At 40.1% G+C, this 21,485-nt stretch overlaps 3 protein-coding genes across 8 annotated transcripts in view; all 3 read right to left on the bottom strand.

Annotated features, from left to right (window-relative positions):
- Positions 1–1,530, bottom strand: part of LOC117776705 (protein MTSS 1-like) — a 49,648-nt gene extending 48,118 nt beyond the window's left edge. For all 6 annotated transcript variants that reach the window (XM_034610884.1, XM_034610890.1, XM_034610887.1 and 3 more), the window contains exon 1: positions 989–1,530. In XM_034610884.1, coding sequence (XP_034466775.1) covers positions 989–1,060 — 72 coding nt within the window. In that variant the 5' untranslated portion in view covers positions 1,061–1,530. The remainder of the gene's footprint in view (positions 1–988) is intronic.
- Positions 1,531–3,522: 1,992 nt separating this feature from the next.
- On the bottom strand, positions 3,523–11,426 carry mal2 (mal, T cell differentiation protein 2). Its single transcript, XM_034611858.1, has 4 exons — positions 11,093–11,426; positions 8,603–8,773; positions 6,445–6,633; positions 3,523–4,957 (listed from the first exon to the last, which is right to left on the bottom strand). Exons 1-4 carry the CDS (start codon positions 11,210–11,212, stop codon positions 4,886–4,888), a joined length of 552 nt encoding a protein of 183 aa, XP_034467749.1. The 5' UTR covers positions 11,213–11,426; the 3' UTR covers positions 3,523–4,885.
- A 3,733-nt stretch (positions 11,427–15,159) lies between these two features.
- colec10 (collectin sub-family member 10 (C-type lectin)) overlaps positions 15,160–21,485 on the bottom strand; it is an 11,915-nt gene continuing 5,589 nt past the window's right edge. Inside the window, exons 3-7 of the mRNA XM_034611223.1 lie at positions 20,635–20,706; positions 18,635–18,688; positions 17,704–17,799; positions 16,029–16,240; positions 15,160–15,649 (exon numbers count right to left, since the gene is read on the bottom strand). Coding sequence (XP_034467114.1) covers positions 15,428–15,649; positions 16,029–16,240; positions 17,704–17,799; positions 18,635–18,688; positions 20,635–20,706 — 656 coding nt within the window. The 3' untranslated portion in view covers positions 15,160–15,427. The remainder of the gene's footprint in view (positions 15,650–16,028; positions 16,241–17,703; positions 17,800–18,634; positions 18,689–20,634; positions 20,707–21,485) is intronic.

Here is a 21,485-nt window from a genome sequence, read left to right as displayed (position 1 = left end):
GCATTTGCATGTGCTCACTGGTGTCCTCTGTCAGCATAGTTACCTGACAGTTCAGAAATAGGGAGAGAGGCCCTGTGAGCCACCTGCAGTACAGTCAAGTGAGACATGGCTTAGAGAGAAGTGCTGACTGTCTGGGCAGTATTCATAACAAACCTTCTGACTCCAGCGAGACCTGATGGCTGGCCATTTGACCCTGCACATGTCAGAGCCTTCAGAGCCTGTTGGTAGTTTTCTACCCTGGCAGCTACATTCCCTGGATTCCTTTGGCAGCTGGGAGATCTGCTAATTGTCTCATCGGCCAAGCTCCGTCAGAAAATAGTAAAAAAAAAAAAAAGGTTGGTGCCCCCATTTGTTGTGACTGGTGATTTCCCTTATTTAGGCTTTATCGAGCAGCATCCTATTCATACTGGAGCAAGTGACGCATGTGTTTACGGGTAAAAATGGAGCATGGTGCAGTCAAGTATGATAAAAGAGCAACTAGAACTAAATAAAAACAATAATGTACTTATTCATTTATTTACTTGTCTGTTTATTTACCTGTCCTGTCACTTAAAGTGTTTTGTTTTTTTTTCCGAGTAGAGCACATACTTGGAATATGTATGTAAACAAGCTTGTTGTTAAAAATGAGAACAAATCCAAGGTTAATGTATATTAGGACCAGAAACACTATAATAGCTGTTATTAGCAAAAAAAATAGGAGAAAGTTGCCTAAATTTACTCAACTTAACTGCATTTTTTCAACTTTTAAACCTAAATTAAAAAGGTTAATGTGGCACCTATCTAAATTTAGAAGTTTAAGTTAGTTTACTTAAGTTAAATGACTCGCTAAAGTTAAAGTTAAACTAACTAACACGGTTCTTGTTGAGTTTCCTGTTGAGGTGAATGCAAACCTACACCAGGCTCACGTTAACCAGTTAACTCGCCCGGGTAGTTAGCCGTTGGTTGAGACTAGTGTAAAACAAACCAGCAGAGAGTTAACCAGTCTTACTTTCATGTCTGCGATGACCGTCTGGAAGAGTCCCCCGAGCGCGCTGCACTCCTTCTCGATCACAGCCTCCATTTTCAGGACCAGCTCCGGCGGTCCGTCCCGACTCGGTGAGCCGCCTTCAGTTCGCCCCCTCCGGGAAAAACACTCAGAAAAACTGACCCCAGGGAGAAAGAAAAAAACTAAAGAACAAACACGTAGAAAACCCGTGTGGCGTCGTTTGTGTTGTCCGGACAATGGAGAACAACTTCTTTATCTGAGAGAAGCACCAGCTCGGTTCTGCTCCGCTCACTCCTTCCAGTCAACAGACCGGACGAGAGGAGAGATTTAAACCCCGCTCTCCGCTCCGCTCCGCCCGGGTCAGAGCCATGTCGGCACCGCGAGGACGAGTCTGGCTCTTCCGCTGTTTACTGCTGCAAACTAAAGTAGAAACAATCCAACGGTGCTCGGCTGGTCTGGTTGTCCCGTGTGCTGACAGGTAAATACCGACAGTGTTAGTGCCGCCGATCCGCCCGCTCCACAGGCTCCACAGGCTCCACACCGAAACACGCGTCAAGCCACAGGGACGGAGACAATGAAGCACACTTCCGGTTAGGGTTTTACAACAAAATAAAATGTCTGCTAAATGAAGTTTTTATAAACACCCTGACAAGCCCAGTCCTTCTAAAATATTATCTTTCACACACTTTTGTTCTTGAAGTTTCAATTTCACTGAAGTTAATAACATTGTGTTACAAGTGTTATCAAAGCAATGTACCATTAATACAAAATAAAACATCAGACTGATTCAAAGCTATATAAGTACGTGTTTTTATTACTTGAATGCAATACAAATCAAACATGGCAAACAATTTGTACTCATAAAAAATGTATATATATACTATATTATTTTATTATAAAGGACGGCTTACAGTACTTCCGGTGTGAGAGTGTTCTACTTGAATCCCTGATGTTGCCAGATGTGGAGGGAAATTAAAGTAAAGCGCGTGCACGAGTCTCTCTGTGCTTTTCATTTTGTTGCATTTTATAAGAAAACAAATGAAAATGTGAAATAGTCAAAACAAATTCTTCCAAAACTCACATTCTGTGAGCTCTACTGACTCATCAGTTTACAGGGTAAAAACACAATTTTATTATATTATCATTATAATAGTTTTTATTGTTGATGCTGATGTTTTGTTATTTATGTATAAACATTAGATAAATGCGGAAAACTGACGCAACCACGATAAGCAATTGTGGATAACGGAAGACATCTAGCGGTAGAAAGCAGAATTACAACATACAAAATCACCGCAGGGAGTACGAATGGAAAATTAAGATGCACTTTAATTTAATCCGAAATTCTAATTACAGGAGCAAATTTCGAATCAATCGTGTGGCATGCGTTATAAATATCATATCTGAGAATGACAGTTATAGATGTATAGGTTTGAATAGTACAAGCAACCTTTGTGTCAAGGCTATTTGCCTAAAAATAATTCTCAACACAAAAAATGTATTGTTTTGCACTTTACTATATCACATTACACATTAAATATAAGGCTCTGGTTCTATATGTTGAGTAGAAAGTAAATATATATACACATTCTTTACAAAGAATGAGCAGAAATAGCTTCAGCCCTTTTCCATTGTTGTGTTTCTGCAAGAACAGCTACATGCAGATAATAGCAAAGACACAATGTGTTTACAGTCAAGTCTGATTTAAAGTTTATTTTGTGGTATTTTATCACTGATGATTGCTCACTTACTACATTGTATTTTATTCACGTAGACGTTGTAATGCTGTATAGACACACATTTATCTGACAACTTAAAATACAAGCTGTAGTATTGCTGTTTTGGTTTTAAACGTCTTAGATGTAGTAATGTGCTTGCCTCAGTGAATAGAACACATACTAATATGCAAATAAATATGCTTATAACGAAAATGTTGTCACTGAACTGATTTGATGCACGTACAGTGGACATTCCCTGGACTGTAGTTCAGTCTGGAAATACCTGAGGTTAAAAACACCTGCTATGGAGGCAAGTGCACGAGGTTGTGTTTAGAATGAGTCCATTTTCCAGAGAGGAGAAAAATAGCAAATCATCGGGACGCAAAGAAACAAGAATGGACTTCACTCTGTTTGTTGCCACTGGGTTCACTAAGCTAATCTATAAATTACTAATTGGCTGAGGCTTTGAGAGTAAATGAAAGATCTCAAAGGTATCAAAGTGCAAAGGCAATTTGTGGAGTAAACAGTGAGCTTTTAGTAACAAGGGGCTGACATGATTTATTATGCAATCCCAAGGAATTCTGGATAGGTGTAGCCAAGTTGCACACAGGGCTGGTGGAGTTCTGTTATATTTAGGATCTCTGCCCTGGTTTTTAAGTTTTGCAGGACATCCCTGTACCCTTGTGTTTGCTTCCATGAAGCCCCTGTTTGTGGGGTTTGAGAATTCCTGACTTTGGCGACTCTTAGTGGTGGCATCAAAAACTACACTGTGACAGGCAATCCAATTAACAATTCCTGTTATGAAACTTTTTTTTCTTCTTCAAAAACCTTTATTTCTGTAGCTCTACAATGCATTAAAAACAACACATGTCAAAATCACAGATTCTTCTTCTTTTAGAACAACTTTTTTAATTACTAATAACATGTTAATAGCCTTATGCTAACAAATGTACACAATAAATACATCTAATGAATCATGTTGAAATTAAGAAAGTTATTGATTTGGAAAATGTAATGATGTATCCATACAAATACAATAATGGGCAAACAGTAAAAACCTACTACTTAAAGCATATAAACAATCCACCGATCACTGTTATTTGAAATCTAGCAGGTGACAAAAGCATTTTTATTGATGCTCAGATTAGATTATTAGATTTTAGTAAAAAGCCTCAAAACAAATGAATCCAGACCTTGGTCGAGTTATATTTATCACTAAGTCACTAGAGTTAGTCACACACAGCACTCATTAAAGTTTAAACAGCAACAGATACTACATTGACTGAATAGCACAATAGTTACAATTTGGTGAAAATTATTTATGCTGTATATACTGATAAAAGTTGACAAAAAGTGCTATTAACTAGTAATCAAACCTTTGCAATTCAAACATCAGATAAACTCACGGTTTAAATAATGGCCACATGTTTAATCTAGAGTGGGTCTGCGGCACTTTAGCACCAAAGTAACTGGAGGACAGTAAAAACAATCACTTTGCCTTTCAGGGTCTTTTCCATCAGGTCTTGTTGTGCATATCCTTTCAGCTGCATACACAGAACATAGACGGGTTTTTGTGGTCATGGCGATGGGAAATATTTCCTCCAGTGAGGATATGACTCAGGAAATGGGTCAATATCTGTATGATTAACAAAGCGGGTAAGAAAACAAAACCACAACTGTCAGAGGCGTCACTTGCATCTCGTAAAATGAGCCCGAATGAGCCTCAAAAGGCACAACGTTCCCAAACTTCCCACATAGATTTTCCTGGCAAAGCAGTGAAATCATCGGGTTAGCAGCAGAGGAATACAAATCATATGGTGCTAACTGGACAATAACTACTTTTCCTTTAACGTTGTTCTCAAAATACCTTCAACGCAGACTCAACCTACAGAGCTTGAAACCAAACCTCAGACGATTGGAATCCTGCGGGAATATTATTTTCCAGAAATCTTGACAGATGTTTTGACTGAGGCAGAATTCCTTTTCTCCACACTCTCCCTGTGTAGCTTTGACGCTGTGATCGCTCGCTGACAGGAGTTTCCCATCGGGAAATTATCGAGTTTGTACTCAAATAAAAGCTGTGTAGCAGTTGTTTTCTCTGGAGCTTTGGGTGGATGTTGTGATGTTTTATGCTGAAGTTACGCAGCGTTTGTAGAATTTGTTTACGTTGTTTTTTCCCAGGTTACACCATCCACCTCTTGAAGCCCATCACCATACTGCAGCCATAGCATAGCGTCACTATGAATGCAAATATCTGGAAAAAGAAGGAGGGAAAAGTTTGTAAAGAATTAAACAAAGAAAAACAAACTAACTAGAGGATTTTAAAATAGTCTAACCAGCAAATTTTTTAATTTTTTAATTTAGGAAGCTTTAAAATAAACCACTGTATATTATTTGCCTTATCATTTTTTAGCTGTACAAAATCTGCAAATAAATAATAATAATAAATTTAAATAAATACAAATGTAAAAATGTCCTGGAACACATGACCTCTTTAGAGTAGTGTTCCACCAATAGGAATCCCCCACTGAGGATGTCAATATAAAACTCCAGTATTTGGTATTTTTATTTATAAGTTGTAAAAAAAATATATTTATTTCTCAAAATAATAATCTGAACTTTTCTCTCGAGGGGACTGTTTCAAAACCGTATCTCGACTTTGATATCAAACTCTCTAAAAATGTTAGTGTAGCAAGGGAGTAACTAAAAAGAAGAATTTGCTCTTTTTCTTTTGACACTAACATTGTAGGTAACCTTCACATCTTAAGAGATGAAATGCACAGAGAGAGCGACATGTACTAACTGTTCATATACAGAACAAGTTTCATTCCAAACTGGTCCAAATAACCACATTCTACAACTGATGAGCTCAAAACAGACTTGAGTATCAAACATGGGTCCAGTGACATACAACTAATAATTCATCTTAAAAAAACATAATTTATTATATGATAATAATTTATTAAAATTATTTATTTGTATATCTATCATTTTTATGGCTCCACGCTGGCAGGAGGCACAGACGTCCATTGAGCTCAAGGAAGAACTGATTAGAAATTGGAGCACAAAGGTCAAAGGGCACATTTTTTTTAGCCATAGCTCATGAATTCATATGATAATTAAAACAAAATACACTTAAAATCTTGTATTAACTTCCTTCAAATTCTTCACTACATATAATATCCAAGCCTCGAAAGACAGGGATGTAAACTTCTATGTGTCAGGTCGGTGTTAGCACACAAGCACGAGGCAGTAAATGGTAGTAATAATACTGTTTTATGGTCGGACAGTTCTAACTGATACTAGTCTGGACACTGAACTCTACAACGTATGAAAAAGGGGAGCCATTCACATAGAAGACACAGATGAAAATGTCAACTTGGAAAGACAACGGGATTAGAGAGCTTTTGGTAATAAGGGCCGACGACGGTGTCAGGGTGCCGTGAACTTTTGTCTCTGCAGCCAAATTTACACGTCATATCCTGCCTCCTGCTTGATCTATCGAGGTGCCGCCCCTCGCCTGAATATTACAGAAATGTTCCTGTTGCGAACGCGTGTGATGCGGACAATCGCCTGCTGTGTTCTTCATATGGGAAAGACAAACTCCGACAAATGTCCGGACCCAATTTTCCAGACATTATCCCACAGTTCATGTCTTAAAAAAGCTCTAGGTAGTTCTGCAAGCGCACTGAAACAACATGAATTAAAATGCTTTAATTCGAGAAGATGCACTGCACTCACCGTGGCTGCCACATTAATACCGTACTGCGTTTCATTCAGGACTGTCATTATGTTGCCTCGAGGGTTTGGAGAACACCAGCCACATTCAGTGCTGTTGATGTGGGCCTCTCCTCTTGCTGCTGTGGTCGCTGCCTCCAACACGAAGGCGGCGAAGTAGAACAGCAGAGCTATGAAATGGTAAAACACATCCTGAGAAACAGGAGAGAGGGATTAGAGGTAAATTACTACAAAATAAAGGTTTGTTTTCATGTTTCAGGTGTAAACACAGTGAAAGTTACGCTTTACTTCGATCCATTTTCTGGGAGTTTACCCAATATAATTCACTTATCTTTATTTAAAAAACTTTAACTGTTATTTCTGCATACTAATATGTCGAAATGTGAGAAATATTCTCCGTAGGTGGACTATCCTAAGGTTGCAAAGTTCAAATTTAAATTCTACTACTCAGTGTGGGAAACTTGAGAACGAAGAATGACAAATGTTATCCCACAGTGCAATTATCAGACAATGGCCGCCACCTGTACAATAGCACTCACACAACAAACCAGCTTATGTGACAGAGAATGGACCATTATGATAAACTCTTAAGCACCACATGGCAGATACAACAAAAGAACACAAGAGAATTAAAAACGGTGAAACGGTTGAAGTGATTTGAAAATATGGGGTGAAAGGAATTAAAGGTAGAGAGGGAAGGAGAACGAGGGCCTGTCCGAGAGGAAAGACGGCCAGTGAGGGTTTGTGCGCTCCACTCTGTGAGCCAGGCGGGACTACACTCGGGCCTTTGTTGTGCTTCGGCGTGAGCTCATCATCCATGTCGCTCATTGTTCGGGCCGAAGACAAACAACCCCACACGCCTGCTTTCTCCAGGGAGCAGGGCCTGGAGCCTGAGGCCCGACTGGTTCTGTCTGAGAGGCCAGACTCAGACAGTCCTCTGCCATGACATAAACGCCATGACATAAAGGACAAGGGACAGCTTCTGAATTTCTTTTAATCGTGTTCGTATATTATTAATTAGAGTTATGGCACAATTGGAAAATACCCTGCACAGCAATACTAAGAGACTGTCTTGTAATATTGTTTTCAGCCTTTTTTTAATTTTTACTCATTTTTAGCATTGCAAGTGATTCATTATCCACATGTTGGAATTAAATCTCTTTTACACTAACATTAGCAGGTATATGCAGGTTTTTCAAATGGCGGGTAAACCCACTAAAACAGGCGATTGACTCCTTTGCCAGAGGAGTTAGAATTTTCTTTTCCCCCCGTGGAGTCATGATCGATGGCACGAATGCGCCAGAAACTAATGCATCGGAAGCAGGAGACACTGTTATATCCTTTACTTCAGTCAGTCTTTCAAACTCAACCGCAACTGAACTATTTCTGCTGTCTTGCAGGTTTTGCATCTTGCATGACACAAAGAAAAGATAAAAAATCTGTTGCACGTTGCTCGCAAGATGATAAAAACTACAAGTACAGTAAAGTTCTTCAGACCAATGATATGTTTGCATTTAACTAATTGAATCTGTCATAGTAACAACGTGTCTGAGGTCCGAACATGGGAAAAAGAAGACGCCAGCAGACTTTGATGGTTTAGATTTACGTTTTGATACATTTCAGCATGAGGAAGTGCCCCAGCTTCACACACAAGCATATTTTTCATGCACTAAAAGGAGAAATATATAAACATATAATAGTGATTGTTGAATGTCTAAAGAAAAAGCCTAAACCAGGCATCATACTGTATATTCATGGATGACATTAAGACACAAATAACCGAGCTGTCTAACGTCTAACGTCCACAGAGTTCATGTTTGGTATGTAGACAGGTGATAGCACAAGTTGATCTGGAATTGATTGACTTGTAGTTTTGCCACTGAACCAGATCTCTAATGTTCATGCACCAAACAAGAGCTGCTGCCATAACAACACTATCAAACACTGACAGACATCTCAGATTTTACTGATGGGACTTTTTGCATTTTAGGTGCAATCTCTGTTTCACAGCGTTGTATGGAATGAGAGATCACCACTTTCTATAATTTGGTATTTTTACAAATCAAGGAGGAATAAAATCTATTCAATCAGTCACACAGGCAGACAGATAGTAAAGATTGACAAACTGGCAGACTGATCGGCTCCTTTATCTACAGCTCACCAAGAAGTTCCAGTCGGTGTTGATGCGGTCAGCCAGGCCGGTGACGAGGATCGCGAGGTAGACGGAGGAAAGGAAGAAGGTGGTGACGGAGACGAACATCACCCAGCCCTGCAGCAGAGGCACGGGCACATTGGAGGAGGCCACCAGGATCCATACCAAACCCCCAAATAACTGGGGATAAAAAACAGAGACTCTCAGTGGTGACAGTGTGAGGTGTTAGTGTATATACTGGCAAACAGCTCTGCAATCTTCAAGATGGGAGTTTTCAAAAACACAGGATCCATTTGAATGTTCATGGTTTAGGGTTTCAGGCTTGTCAGCAGTTTATGATACATTAGGAAGACAAAGGTATGCGTGCTGGTACAATGTATTGTACTCAGGGATACACAACTTCCAATTATCTTCCAATTCCAATTCCGATTCCTATACCTCAGCTTAAAGGACAATTCGAGAATTTTCACGTTTTCCCCCCAGTCCTTCTGCAATAACCCACGTCTCATGAAACTTTAGTGTTAAGCAAAGACCCAGAATAACAATTTTGGTGGAAAAAAAACACTTTTAGTTGACATTTCATGGACAGTCGCAGTTGCCCCTTAAGATTTCATTGTAGCCGCTGCCACCGTGTCGCGGCTGCCGCTAGAGACGTTGAAAACTACCAGACTTCCACTTTAAGATATCTATGGATAGCTTTACTAGTGCTCTCTCTCTATTTCAATCTACACAAGTCATTGGGATCACTTTTACATGAAGTAACATGAGCCAGCTGCAGCCATTCAGATGCAATGCTACGAATGTAACTGTGAGCATTAGCACTTAATTTGACCCGCGATGCAGATTTTGTCATTTGTGAGGCCATGAGGATAAAATACAGTGTTGTGTTAGAGAATACATGTCAGAGTAGCAAATGTTATCTTTGTGGTTTCCAAAAGGGCAAACATGAAGGTAACACAACTGATAAAAGCACTAAAGTGTCATTTTAATGCAGCTTTTTATGGAGCATATATTGTAGCTAATAAAAGGTGGAACATGTTGGAAAAGAGTTTTAGCATCTGGTACAACTCAGAGTTCAAATGACTGAAGTGTAAATACAAATAATTCAAGGTCTATGTATTTGTGTTTCCTTTTTATTCTTACATACATACATCTATTTTTTATTTCTGTGTCATGCCATTGCATTAAGCCCCATCCCTTCTAGGGATTCATTTGAAAAGACACTGAAATAATTTTCATATCGCTCCCAATGAAAGATATATGGACCTATGCAAAAAACTGAACTCTGAGATGAGATTAAAGCTAGCCATAGCTAACATGGCTATTGTTAGCCCAGCTCCTGCAGCCAGTCTGACTAATCGATAACAAAAATACAGAGCAAAGCACCCTACTTGTAGTGCCTTTGTCACAATTCATTAGTTGGACGAAATCATACACCGGGTAGAACTTATATTGGATATTGACCAGACATACGGATAGCATATTGTAAATGATTAACGAGAAACCTGTAGTCGTTTTCTAACCATATGATTGGCAAGTACGTCACAGTATTTTCTATCAATTATCTATCTTTAGATAGTCTGAGGTAATCATATCTTTTTCTATCCACTGGTGGCATATCAACCACCACCTTTCCATCTCGGCGTCACTTCTTTGTCATAAGAGTTTGATACCAACATCTCAGCAATCATTGCCAATTTTGTTTGTTTTTTAAATTATATATATCGGCCAGTGTATCAATATCGCACATTGTTTAACCTCAAACTTCCATACCAGTTGACCTCTTATAATAAGTTGAATAGTCATAAGCTTGGTACATGGTGGGTAGAAGTCACCTTGCAGGTCATGAAAGGACAATAAAGCTGATGCTCAAACCAGAAGTTATGAATGGAAGTCAATATCAATATGATGCAGGGAGATGATGCTCAGAACACATTCCACGGGACGATGTGGCCAAATATTATATTAAGATAAAATCATTTCATATGAATCGATATTGATAATTATCATGATAAATGATATTAGTGTTTCTTTTAATTTTGAGTGAAGGTTTCAGTTTCAACACTTCGTCTTTTATGATATTCAGAGAAGGACAAACACTTTTTTTACAAATCTGAGGTCGATCAATTATGTGCTTCCACAACACATAATACATATTGGACTCTAGTTGTATTGCTGTGGATGATATCCAGGTCATTATTGATATTGTAAAGGCCTGCAGGCACAGACAGGCGCTCGATCCAAGAGGCCACACACATGGCAACAACTCTTTAGCTTTGGTTGTCAAAAATAAACACTGATCTCAGCTGAAGCCAGTGAGCATCAGTGTTTTGTCAACACTTAGACTAAGAGTAAAAACCCTGATAGTCAGTGGCATATATGACACAACAGACACGATCAGGACGAGGCCATTAATTCATAATAAAGAAATAGTGACTACAGATAAACGTAAGAAAACAACCTTGCGGTTATATATGATTTTAAAAACAACATACTCACTATTTCTAAGCAGACCAGAGCTCCAGAGTAAGTCCTGAGTACTTCCAGTCCCAGGGGGAGAGAGATCGTCGGGGCAGGGAACGTGGTGGCAGCGGGGTTTGTGGCTGGTTGTTCCGACATCTCTTCTTCTCCTTCTTCTCCTCTGTGTGTCCCCCTCTCCTCTGCCTCTCACCCTGCGGCTCCCACACTCAACTCACTGCGCTACACAAAGGACGGGAGCAGCGGAGGGAAATTCCTCCGGAGTCATGTGTCCCCTGTCCTCCTCCTCCTCCTCCTCTTGCTGCACCTCCTCCTCCTCCTGCCGCCGCAGACAGGTCGGACAGGTGCAGGGGCCACTCCCTGGAAAACCTGCGCTGCGTTCACGGACCTCCGGGAAGCGCCCACGTCCGATATCCATGATGTTGAAAAGGGCATAAAGTCAACATGGGCCAAATGACTGAGGTGGTTTTCAGTGGTTGATGAAGATGCAGTGGTTTGGACTGAACCCACAATTTAAAATAGATTATAAGGTTGTTGTTTTTTCAAGATACTAACCCCTGGTCAAATGCTGGATTATATAGTCTCTATTCTAAGTGTAGACAGTAAGTATACATGTGAAAGGTTGTCAAGGTGAAGACAATACAATGGGGATGAGTTATTATAAATAATGTAGAAGTAGAAGCAGGGGTGGATCCAGGGCTGGGGCCAGGGGGGCACTGTCCCCAGCTGAAATCCGATTGGTCCCTGAAGTGCACCTGTCCTGTCAATGGTCCTTTTTTTTAATAGTCACTAATGCTACTAACAATAAATATGACAGTTTGTTAAGATTTTTTTTATTTTCTAGGGTCTATTTGTTCAATGATATGTAGCTTTGCTCAAAGCTATAGAACTAACAGGGAAGAGGGAATGACTTAGAAGTGCAACTTACTGAATCATAAAGTGTGCATAGATGTTTGACCCTCTGTGTAAATTGTGGCCCCTTCATGGCCCCTGATTTAGAAAAATACTGAGTAGAAGTTACTGCTTAAGATCGAAAGGGAGGCTAGGTACAGTATGTACAATACTATAGCTGGGCCTCTTTGTAAAAAGACATCAGGTCAACTTGGACCAAATTAATGAAGTGTTTGATGTTTATTCACTATGGAGGTAGTGGTTTAAACTGATATGATTTAATTTAAAGAAAATAACTACTATAACACTATAACAAATGTTCAATATAAGACCACAACCTTCATTAGGATAAAAATCGGTCTTTAATCCTAAAGGAAACAATAATAATGTGACATCTAACGTGATAATTATCAATATCGACAGATTCTTTTTCAATCCACTAATTTATCGTCCAGCCCCATACAACACCAATATCCATATGATAAAAAAGATGCATTTCTCCATGTACTGACAAGTTGGTAATGGTTTCATGCTAATAAACTTCCGTCAGCATTTGCTTTTATCGTGGCTAAGCATGTCATAAAGATCCTGAGGGTGTGTTTGTAATAATGAAAGGACAAAGACCTGCTCCTTCATTACGCTCTCCACACCCTACATGTGTGTTTTATTTTTTTATAACTATGCAGTCATTCCTTATTAATCACCATGTGTTCATCTTGCCCCTATTGTAAGTGAAGGCAGCAACACTCCACTTGACTCCCTCTGTGGGAGCCACCAGCAGAGAACACAGCTCAGGAGCACTGTAGTGAGAGGGCAAATCAAATAGCTGGAGTCACTGATTGCTGCAGGAAAAGAATCGAGGGCTGAGAAACAATGGTGTGTGTGTGTGTGTGTGTGTGTGTGTGTGTGTGTGTGTGTGTGTGTGTGTGTGTGTGTGTGTGTGTGTGTGTGTGTGTGTGTGTGTGTGTGTGTGTGTGTGTATAATGGTTAACCTTCACGTTGCAGGAGCAGAGTTAAAGAGTACATATTAGTTTAAGGTCTATAGCAGAGGAGAGAGAGAGAGAGAGAGAGAGAGAGAGAGAGAGAGAGAGAGAGAGAGAGAGAGAGGAGAACTGATTTCTAATAACTGATTCAGGAGCACTCGATGTGTTTGCAATGAAAAAGAGATCCGTTGTAATGGAGGGTTATTTTGTAGGGGTGTGTGTTGAGGAGGAGGAGGGGGGGGGTTGCAGTTCTTTAAAGAAACGGTGCAGTTGAACTGCGATATGCTGTTACATGAGTTGGTGAGAGCAGTTTTCTAAAAGCGAGTCACAGTTAATGTTTAGCCAGGAGTCGGTTTATGTGAAACAATGTTGACATAACCTCTGAAAGGACACCAGGCAGTTTAGGGTGGCTCGCAGTCACAATCAATACGACCTGTAAAAGACCCTGCATCCTTCACGTGATATAAGGCCATTGTTTGTAAGACCAGGACTGCTACAGTAGATCTGTCTTCTTTTTTTTTTAATCATCAAGGAAATAGGTAAGGAGGTTTTGGAGGGAGCACATTTGTCCTTGTTATCTAGAGACAAATGTGTGGAACAGTGGATCACTCCTATCTCACAGCCGGATACAAGAAATAAATCATTGAAATCTCTTAATGTTCATTCTACTTTTGCTTTGAATGACCTTTATTGATTAGAAACAGGTACAACCATGAATGAAAGTGGAGTGCATACCTCCAAAGCCCAACCAGTGATAAAGGTGCAGGTTTAGATGGGCCCTAAGGAATAAGGCAACATCCATACATTTGTTTGAAACTTAAATTGTTTTTTAAAACATTTGTTTTCACACTAAAATGATCTCAGTACATACCAGCATTATGTCTCCATATCAGTTTTACTACTGTAGTAGTATGGACGGCAGGTGTAACAGTAGCAGAGTTGATACGTTTTCAATCGAAAACATACTTTTGTGGATGTAGACCAACAGGAAAACAGTTGATTAAACTGACAATGCCCGCACTCTGCACTTTTTTAAGTTGAATGTGAATCTATCTGACTCTATTCTGTTCACCATGACTCAAGATGATGAGGGTAACAGCAATTTAGACAAACACACAGATACAAAACACTTGGTTCCCAGAAATTGTTGAAAGTCTCGTAAGTGGGTTTGAACATTGTTATATCATGTCTATAGTTTCAAGCTGGTAAATGCAGAGTCAGGCAAACTGCATTTGAGTCAGATACAGCCGTAGAGAAAACAAACAGTCTTGGACACTCATTGGGATGTGCCCTACCGCAGCCGTACAGTAGGCAAACATTAAGTAAGCTGCAGTTAGAAAGATGTATGAGGACAATGAGAAGTTTTTCATCCTTTTCGGTCAAATATTAACAGATCTCCTGTGAAGTCTGAGGATATCAAGAACAATGCATGTGTGAGCCTGTGTTAATGTGTTTAAATGTGTGAGTGTGCTGTCTCACCAAATGTACATCAGGGAAATCATAAATTCTGTAGGTGGTGAAGAGAGAAGATTAAACCTTTTAAACGCACTCAAACCAATACACTAAACTGACTGAACGTTTTTTTACTAAACCTAACTGAACTCCACTTCATGAACATATGGAAGTGGAAAAGCGAGGGAAACAACAAAGAGTTCCTGTGAGTTTTCCTGCGGTACAAATATATGGGCCACACAATGCGTGCTGTTTGCTTTCTACCACATACAGCTCGATCGCGTTGGCTGTTTGTAGCAACACGCAAAAACAAACACTCCAACGAATGTATGTTTGAAACAGTGGAGCCGCTGATGAGCTAAACATTCTGCAGTGTAGCTCCAGTATCCTCAAAAGACACCAAACTGCTGCGCCAACAGAGCATCATGAGCAACAGGTCTGTCTTAGTTCCCTTAAAGTCCCCTTAAATTCAATCAAGCTGTGATGTGATATGAACAAAAACATCTCTGCATCAATACGTTAAGTCCTGCCTCCGCCTGCTGCACCATCCCTCACCTGAATCCTCCGGAGGATTTGTTACTGTTGTGAACGTGTCTGAGTGGAGAATCTCCCGCTGCGTTGATAATGGTCATGTCTGAAAACAACTCCCTCCCCTAAATGTGCCTGATTTTATTCCCTGGGAAAAAGGGGAAAATGTGGAAAAATGTAAAACGTCCTATTAAAATGAAAAAATCAAATCCTGGATCCGCCCCCCTGATCCAGATCAGTTGTTTTTGTGCAATCTTGCTGACAAACAAATACACAAATGGATAGGGGTGAAAACAACTTCCTTGGCGGAGGTAATGAAACTTTTAGCCAAGTGGGTAAGTTATTTAGTGATGTCAACAGATGTTTCTATGCAAAACCATCAAGGTCAAAATATAATATGTCGTGTACACATCTACATAAATGTACTACGCACGTGCAGATGCATATACACACATACATTCATACATGTTACATTGATCTCAGACTACTGGATGCCTCCTCCTCACCCCGTCCTCCCTCCTCTTCTCCTGCTCTTTGGGAACTCGCAGATGAAAAACATGGAGGCCTCACACTCCACACGGCCCCATGTTCCAGTGCTGAGCAGCTCCACACAGCTGGAGTTTGAGGTTGAGGATAAGCTGGAGTTTAGCACCTCATCTTGACTCCAGGCTGCAAACCCCTGCAGGGGGCTGGAGTCTGCGTACACATAACTGCTCGTTCCATTCTGATGGCAAAAACGTAAGGGAGGGGAGAGAGAGAAACACGGAAAACAATCTCAAAAACAGTTTGTCATCATTTATCAGGTTTAAGACAAACTTAGAGATAGAAATCCTTCTTTAGAGAAGAAAGGAAAACAGTGGTGAAGAGGATTATGTTTTCTCAGGTTAACTCCATCATTAAAAAGAACCTTATATATTTAAGATGGTGGCAGCAGCAGCAGAATCACCCTTCTTCATTCATTATTCAGAAAAGTTACAAACTGCTGAAGCGCTGGATTCACACTGTCTCATATTTCCCTGTGGGTTTCTCTCCGGAGCTCAATGCATGACTGAGAGCAGCCTATATGAGTATGTGTGTGAGCGTGTGTGCTGGGGATCACTTACTGTGTCCTTGCTTTGAGCCTGCACACCAATGTACACTCGCGTCAGTCCTGCGCGACTGACATAGTCTGCCATGAGTCGGTTGGTGTCGGTGGTTTTGGGCATGGCCAGTGAGCCTCCTCTGAGCTTGCAGTTCATCGACGCCTCTCTGAACCTCTTGGATTCCTTCACCAGCAGGTAGTACCTCTCCTCCGTCTCCTTCAGCCCCAGGATGACTGCACAGGGCAAGAGTTTCAGGTCATTGGGAGCTTTTTACATGTTTCCCACCATATTTGTTTCTTTACATAGATCAACAAATCTGAAGCCATTAAACCTTTTTAGAGCAGGTCTGTGTCAAGCACAGTTTTTATCTTTCTATATGGCAACTCCATCTTCCTTGTCTGATGCTAAATATCATGAAATAAAGGAAGAAAAAAAAGTCTACGGTTCCTTTAATTCATCAAATGAAACCAGGAGTAAGCAGACACTTAAAAAAAAAAAAATAACGTAAATGTTATTCTAACAGACAAACAAAAGGAAAATAAGGAAATAGCACCTGCACAGTTTAGTTTAGATCTAATTAACAACTATAGTAAACAATGCCTTGAAAACACATATTTATTATTATTCATTAAATCAATTATTTATTTATTTTAATATTACAAATAAACATAATGTTAGGGAATACAAAGAGATTAAAATGTGGAAGCCACAGGATGGTGGTGGGGGGTCTACCCCCCTCAGTCCTGGGAAAAACAGAGTTGTCCCCTTAATTATCATTGCAAAGATAGCTTCAGAAGTTTTATGGAGTATAATACTATGCATTGAATGCTAATTACAGATATAACATAAATGCCTTTTTAAGTTTTAAAAGATTGAACCCCTCTCTCATTTGACTCAGTGGTTTGGTCCATTGCCCATCCCACACACACACACACACACACACACACACACACACACACACACACACACACACACACACACACACACACACACACGCTCGTTTGTACAGCTGTCTTAGTGAGGACACTCATTGGCATAATGCATTCCCTAGCCCCTTACCCTAACCAGCCAAAGTAAATGACTAACCCTAACCCTTACCGTTAACCTAACCTAAACCTAATTCTAACCCTAACCCTAAAACCAAGTCTTAACCCCCAAACAGTTAATTAAAGCGGGGTCACAAAGTTAGGACCGGCCAAAAAGTCCTCACTTTCCCAAAATGTCCTCACTCCGTAGGTTGTAGACTCAAACTGGTCCTCGCAAAGATAGCTGTACAAGAGCACACACACACACACACCCTCTCTCTCTCTCTCTCTCTCTCTCTCTCTCTCTCTCTCTCTCTCTCTCTCTCTCTCTCTCTCTCTCTCTCTCAGAGCAATGTGGTTGCTGACCTCCATACATACATACATATATATGCATGAATATATAAATAGGAAACAATATAAAAATATTCTAAACACTAGAAAAGGACTGTGCAATATGAACAATAGATATTTACAAATTTGAGTATGACTCTCTGAAAACTCCATGTGTCACATCCCCGGGTGAGGACGGACATTTGTGTCGCCCCTCACTTGAGAAATCTCTCAGTTAATACTTTATTTATTTTCAGCGCTGCATGGTTTTCACCCTTAGTAGGATGTTTGTGTTGCTTACTGCCACTAAACATGATGATGGGTAAATAGTGAGGACTCACCATTTTTCAAAAACTTGACAGCGCTCCTCAGTTTGCTCGTGTTGATGTCCAGCTGTCCGACCACTTTCCTGTACCTGCCACAGTCACATGTGGTGCCTGCAGGAGATTTCAGTGAGAACAGGACTTAAAATCATTTCACACTTCCCCCCCCCCCCCCCCCCCCCCCCCCCCCCCCCCCCCCCCCCCCCCCCCCCCCCCCCCCCCCCCCCCCCCCCCCCCCCCCGCTGTATGATGGGAAAGCCCGTTTAGGGGATTACAATGCCACATAGCTAAACTTACTCTATGCAGATGTGTCATGACATAATGTAATGAACGATATGTAGGACAGTGCCACATTTTTCCTGTTGTACCTCTGCCTGTCCTATAACATCCTGTCCCTCCTCTCTTATTTAACTGCCCAGTTTTTCTATAATTTGATATTTAGTTGGACATGTTTTTCGCTGTCAATAACCCACAGACAGGAGCCAATGTTCCTCAGTTTCCTTGGTGATGCTCTGCCAGGCCGATACTGCAGGCGTCATGTTTTCGTGCTAAACTCTGGGCTTTGTGCCTTAGTTCGATTTTATAACCTAGAACGAACTTAAAGCTAAAAGTCAGCACTCAGACGTCATTTGATCTAAAATCCAGTTTGCTTGAGTGCACAGCCAGAACACTGGAAAACCTCAGGTTGTCCTATCACATCCCTCTGACTGCAGTGTATTTGATGTCTGTCTACTGTAGCAGCATAGGATGCATCCTGGAGAGAGTCTGAGGATTTAACTGACTCCAATTGTTGGTTCAAACCCATATTCAAGACTAAAATGTTCTATCTTTATGTTTATCTAAATTGCCGTGACCTCATAATGTTGTTTCATGGGGAATAGAATTGGATTATAGTCTTGCATCCAACTTGAAAACAGTCGTGTGTGAGCACTGTCAGGTTATTACTCACCTGGTTTCCCTTTCAGACCAGAGGCCCCATCCACACCTGTATCACCTTTGTCACCTACAGAGAAAGAGACATCGCAGAACGTCCTAATGATTAAAACATCATAATAAAAACATAATAACATCATGACATCATAATAAAATATGAATACAGTTACTATAAACACAGAACATTCCAGTTTTATATCCCCTATAATTTTCCTTTGAGGAGAAATGGGTCTGGGTTTTTGTGGGTTGATTTTGGTAAGGTGCAATTAAATCTCAAATAAATAGCACAGCACCGTCACTGATAATTCAGCTTTAAGACTGCTACATATACTAATAACGAAATTGTGCTGTAGGTACTAATGATTACCACTAGATGGCAGCATCATTTATATAAAACTGTTTAAAAGCGGCTGCACACAGGTTCAGATTCACACAGGTCAAAGTTTGACCTGTTGATTTAATTCTTCCATTGTTCCCGCATTTCTTTTAAAACACAGAGTTGTGGGTAAATTGTAACTTCTGTGAATCCAGATTTGTCTTTTTTTTTAAAAATACTGTATATACACTTATACTCAGTGGCTTTAACTTTGGAGGTAAACACAACTGGCAGTTGCACATTTTGGGGAAGTGGGGCTGCAGCACAAACGACACAATAGGCTGGTGTTTTATGAGGAAGGGCCACAACAATGACATACTGTACCGGTGCGATCTGACCAGTGTGTGTACGTGTGTGGGTGTGTGGGTGGGTGTGTGTGTGGGTGGGGGGGTGTGGGGGTGTGTGTGGGGGGGTGATTTGGATGAAATTAAAATTAGAACACCGTGACCAAGTCATGCAAACTTCTCTGGCTTCAGATTTAACTTCTTACCACATCACCTGTATTGCGCCTCCATGGGTTAAAGAATAAAACTATGACAGACATGTTACAGTGCAGATTAATAAGTGGGTTTAAAGTACTATGCTCCCAAAGAGGCCTGCTGCAGTGAGCTGGGTATTTTTAATATATGAACTCACAGTTTATGGCTTTATAAAGTTACTTTGCCAGAAGTTATATAGATAATCTTATAATAGGGCATTCACAGTATAGTATGCATAGAGTTATAGCAGATTGACACAATAGTTGCTCATCAACATCTTCTATATATCTTTATTTAACATTAATTGCTGAACACTACAGCAAAGGGATGGAAACCGTTTTTTATGTGTGATTTTTAAACCTGATTAGACTTCTGTAAAAAAAATTAAAAATAAAAGTGACTAGATTTTAGTTTGTGAGTCTGCTGGAGCCAACACTGGCCTGCAAACATTTGTTTTATGAGCTGCAGACGCTCAAGATGAAGGAAAATCCAAACCTGTGACCTCACTCCTTTTCTCTGCCCGATGCACAGTCACTTTCCTGTAAGCGTATTAATCGTAATGAACAGTGAGAAAAGTGAATGCTTAGAAAAGCAGGGAAACAGGCCACCGTGGGGCAACGCATGTGAATGACATCATACTGTAGGTTTACACTGTACGGTAGATTATACCATAAAGAGGGAGTTGAGAAGTGAGGAAACAGGGAGTAAAATACAGAGTTTTAAGGAAATTGCAATTGGCCTGAAGCAATTAATGACAAATTAATTTAATGATTTTTGTAGTAATGTCCATTTTGCTTATTTTAGGGGGGGGGAGTTCAGGAAACTAAATGTCTTCTTTAAGCTGTGAACCTCACAGCTACATTATTTACAGTTATCGAGCCTTTTGTTGACAAGTACAGGCTGTTTTACATGTTCCTGGCAACTGAAATGTACACACATGATATTCATAGATGTTTGTAAATCTTTTAAATCGTTCTCTTTGTTTTGGAAAAATGCATTTTGTAAACAGGACGCTGAGGATTGGCAAATAGAGGAAGCTTTTCTCCTGATGCGCCCTCTTGTTTTATTTCTGTGTACTTTACTTTAAAGACTTAAACAAAGCCTATAGAAACAAGAACTTCAGATTAAAATGATTTTAAATTGACTTTATTGTATATTTACCTTTGTCTCCAGCAGGTCCCATCTTCCCTGTGGTGCCCACCTCTCCTCTAAGTCCCTTCTCTCCTGGTGCGCCTGCCGAAGAAGAAGAAGAAAAGACAGATAATGGGAAGGTTGAAGAAGAAAAGGAAAATGATAATGATTTGATGATGAATTTTCCAATCCAACACATGTGCATAATATACCTGGAAAGTCATTTGCGCGATATTTCTAGAACCTCCCATTTAATCTTGAGTAAATATGGAAGTTATCAGTGTCACATCATGTCAAATCTCATAATCATCATAAATTGGAGAGCTCCCTTTTTTGTCAGGCGGACATTCTTCCATTCAGGTTTGTTATTCTTACAACAATGTCTGTGTCACCGCTTTCATCCAGATTTATCTGTTGATTATTTTGTCGTTTTCAAAACCTAATCAATATAATTGCACTCTTCCATCTCATCTTTTAGGAATTATCTCTACGAGCCCCGAGGATTCTTTCCGACAATTTCTGCATAGTTTGTTTCCTGATGCCGTGATTATTATGACTATTATGCCAGTAAATAAATCAGAGTGGGGGGGGGGGGGGGAAATGCTGATTTTTGTGGGCACTGAACGAAACGAACTTTGTGTTGAGATTCCGTCTGTTGACTTAGAAAATGTGTATTGCTGCAGGATCTGGTTTAGACGGAGAGGAAGTCCACTCTGGAAATATTGTAAACAAAGGGAATGCACTCGTTTATTATTTATTCATGTTGTTTTATTATTTTCATTAGTCTCTGATTTCACCACTGGGTTCTGGTACAATGAGCACCAGTTGAAATGGGATATTTATTTGCAGGTATCAGTATTGATTATTTATTACTGCCGGAT

Source organism: Hippoglossus hippoglossus, chromosome 16, assembly GCF_009819705.1.
Source record: "Hippoglossus hippoglossus isolate fHipHip1 chromosome 16, fHipHip1.pri, whole genome shotgun sequence".
NCBI classification, from domain to species: domain Eukaryota; kingdom Metazoa; phylum Chordata; class Actinopteri; order Pleuronectiformes; family Pleuronectidae; genus Hippoglossus; species Hippoglossus hippoglossus.
Note: the sequence above shows the minus strand (reverse complement) of the source record. Positions and strands in the feature narration are given on the sequence as shown.

Excerpts from the sequence above, each read along its gene's own strand:
- mal2 (XM_034611858.1), bottom strand. The coding sequence starts at position 11,212 with ATGTCGGAACAACCAGCCACAAACCCCGCTGCCACCACGTTCCCTGCC. Across the intron at positions 8,774-11,092 it reads CTCTGGTCTGCTTAGAAATA|TTATTTGGGGGTTTGGTATG; the intron begins GTGAGTATGTTG and ends TTTTATCCCCAG. Across the intron at positions 6,634-8,602 it reads ACACCGACTGGAACTTCTTG|GATGTGTTTTACCATTTCAT; the intron begins GTGAGCTGTAGA and ends CCTGTTTCTCAG.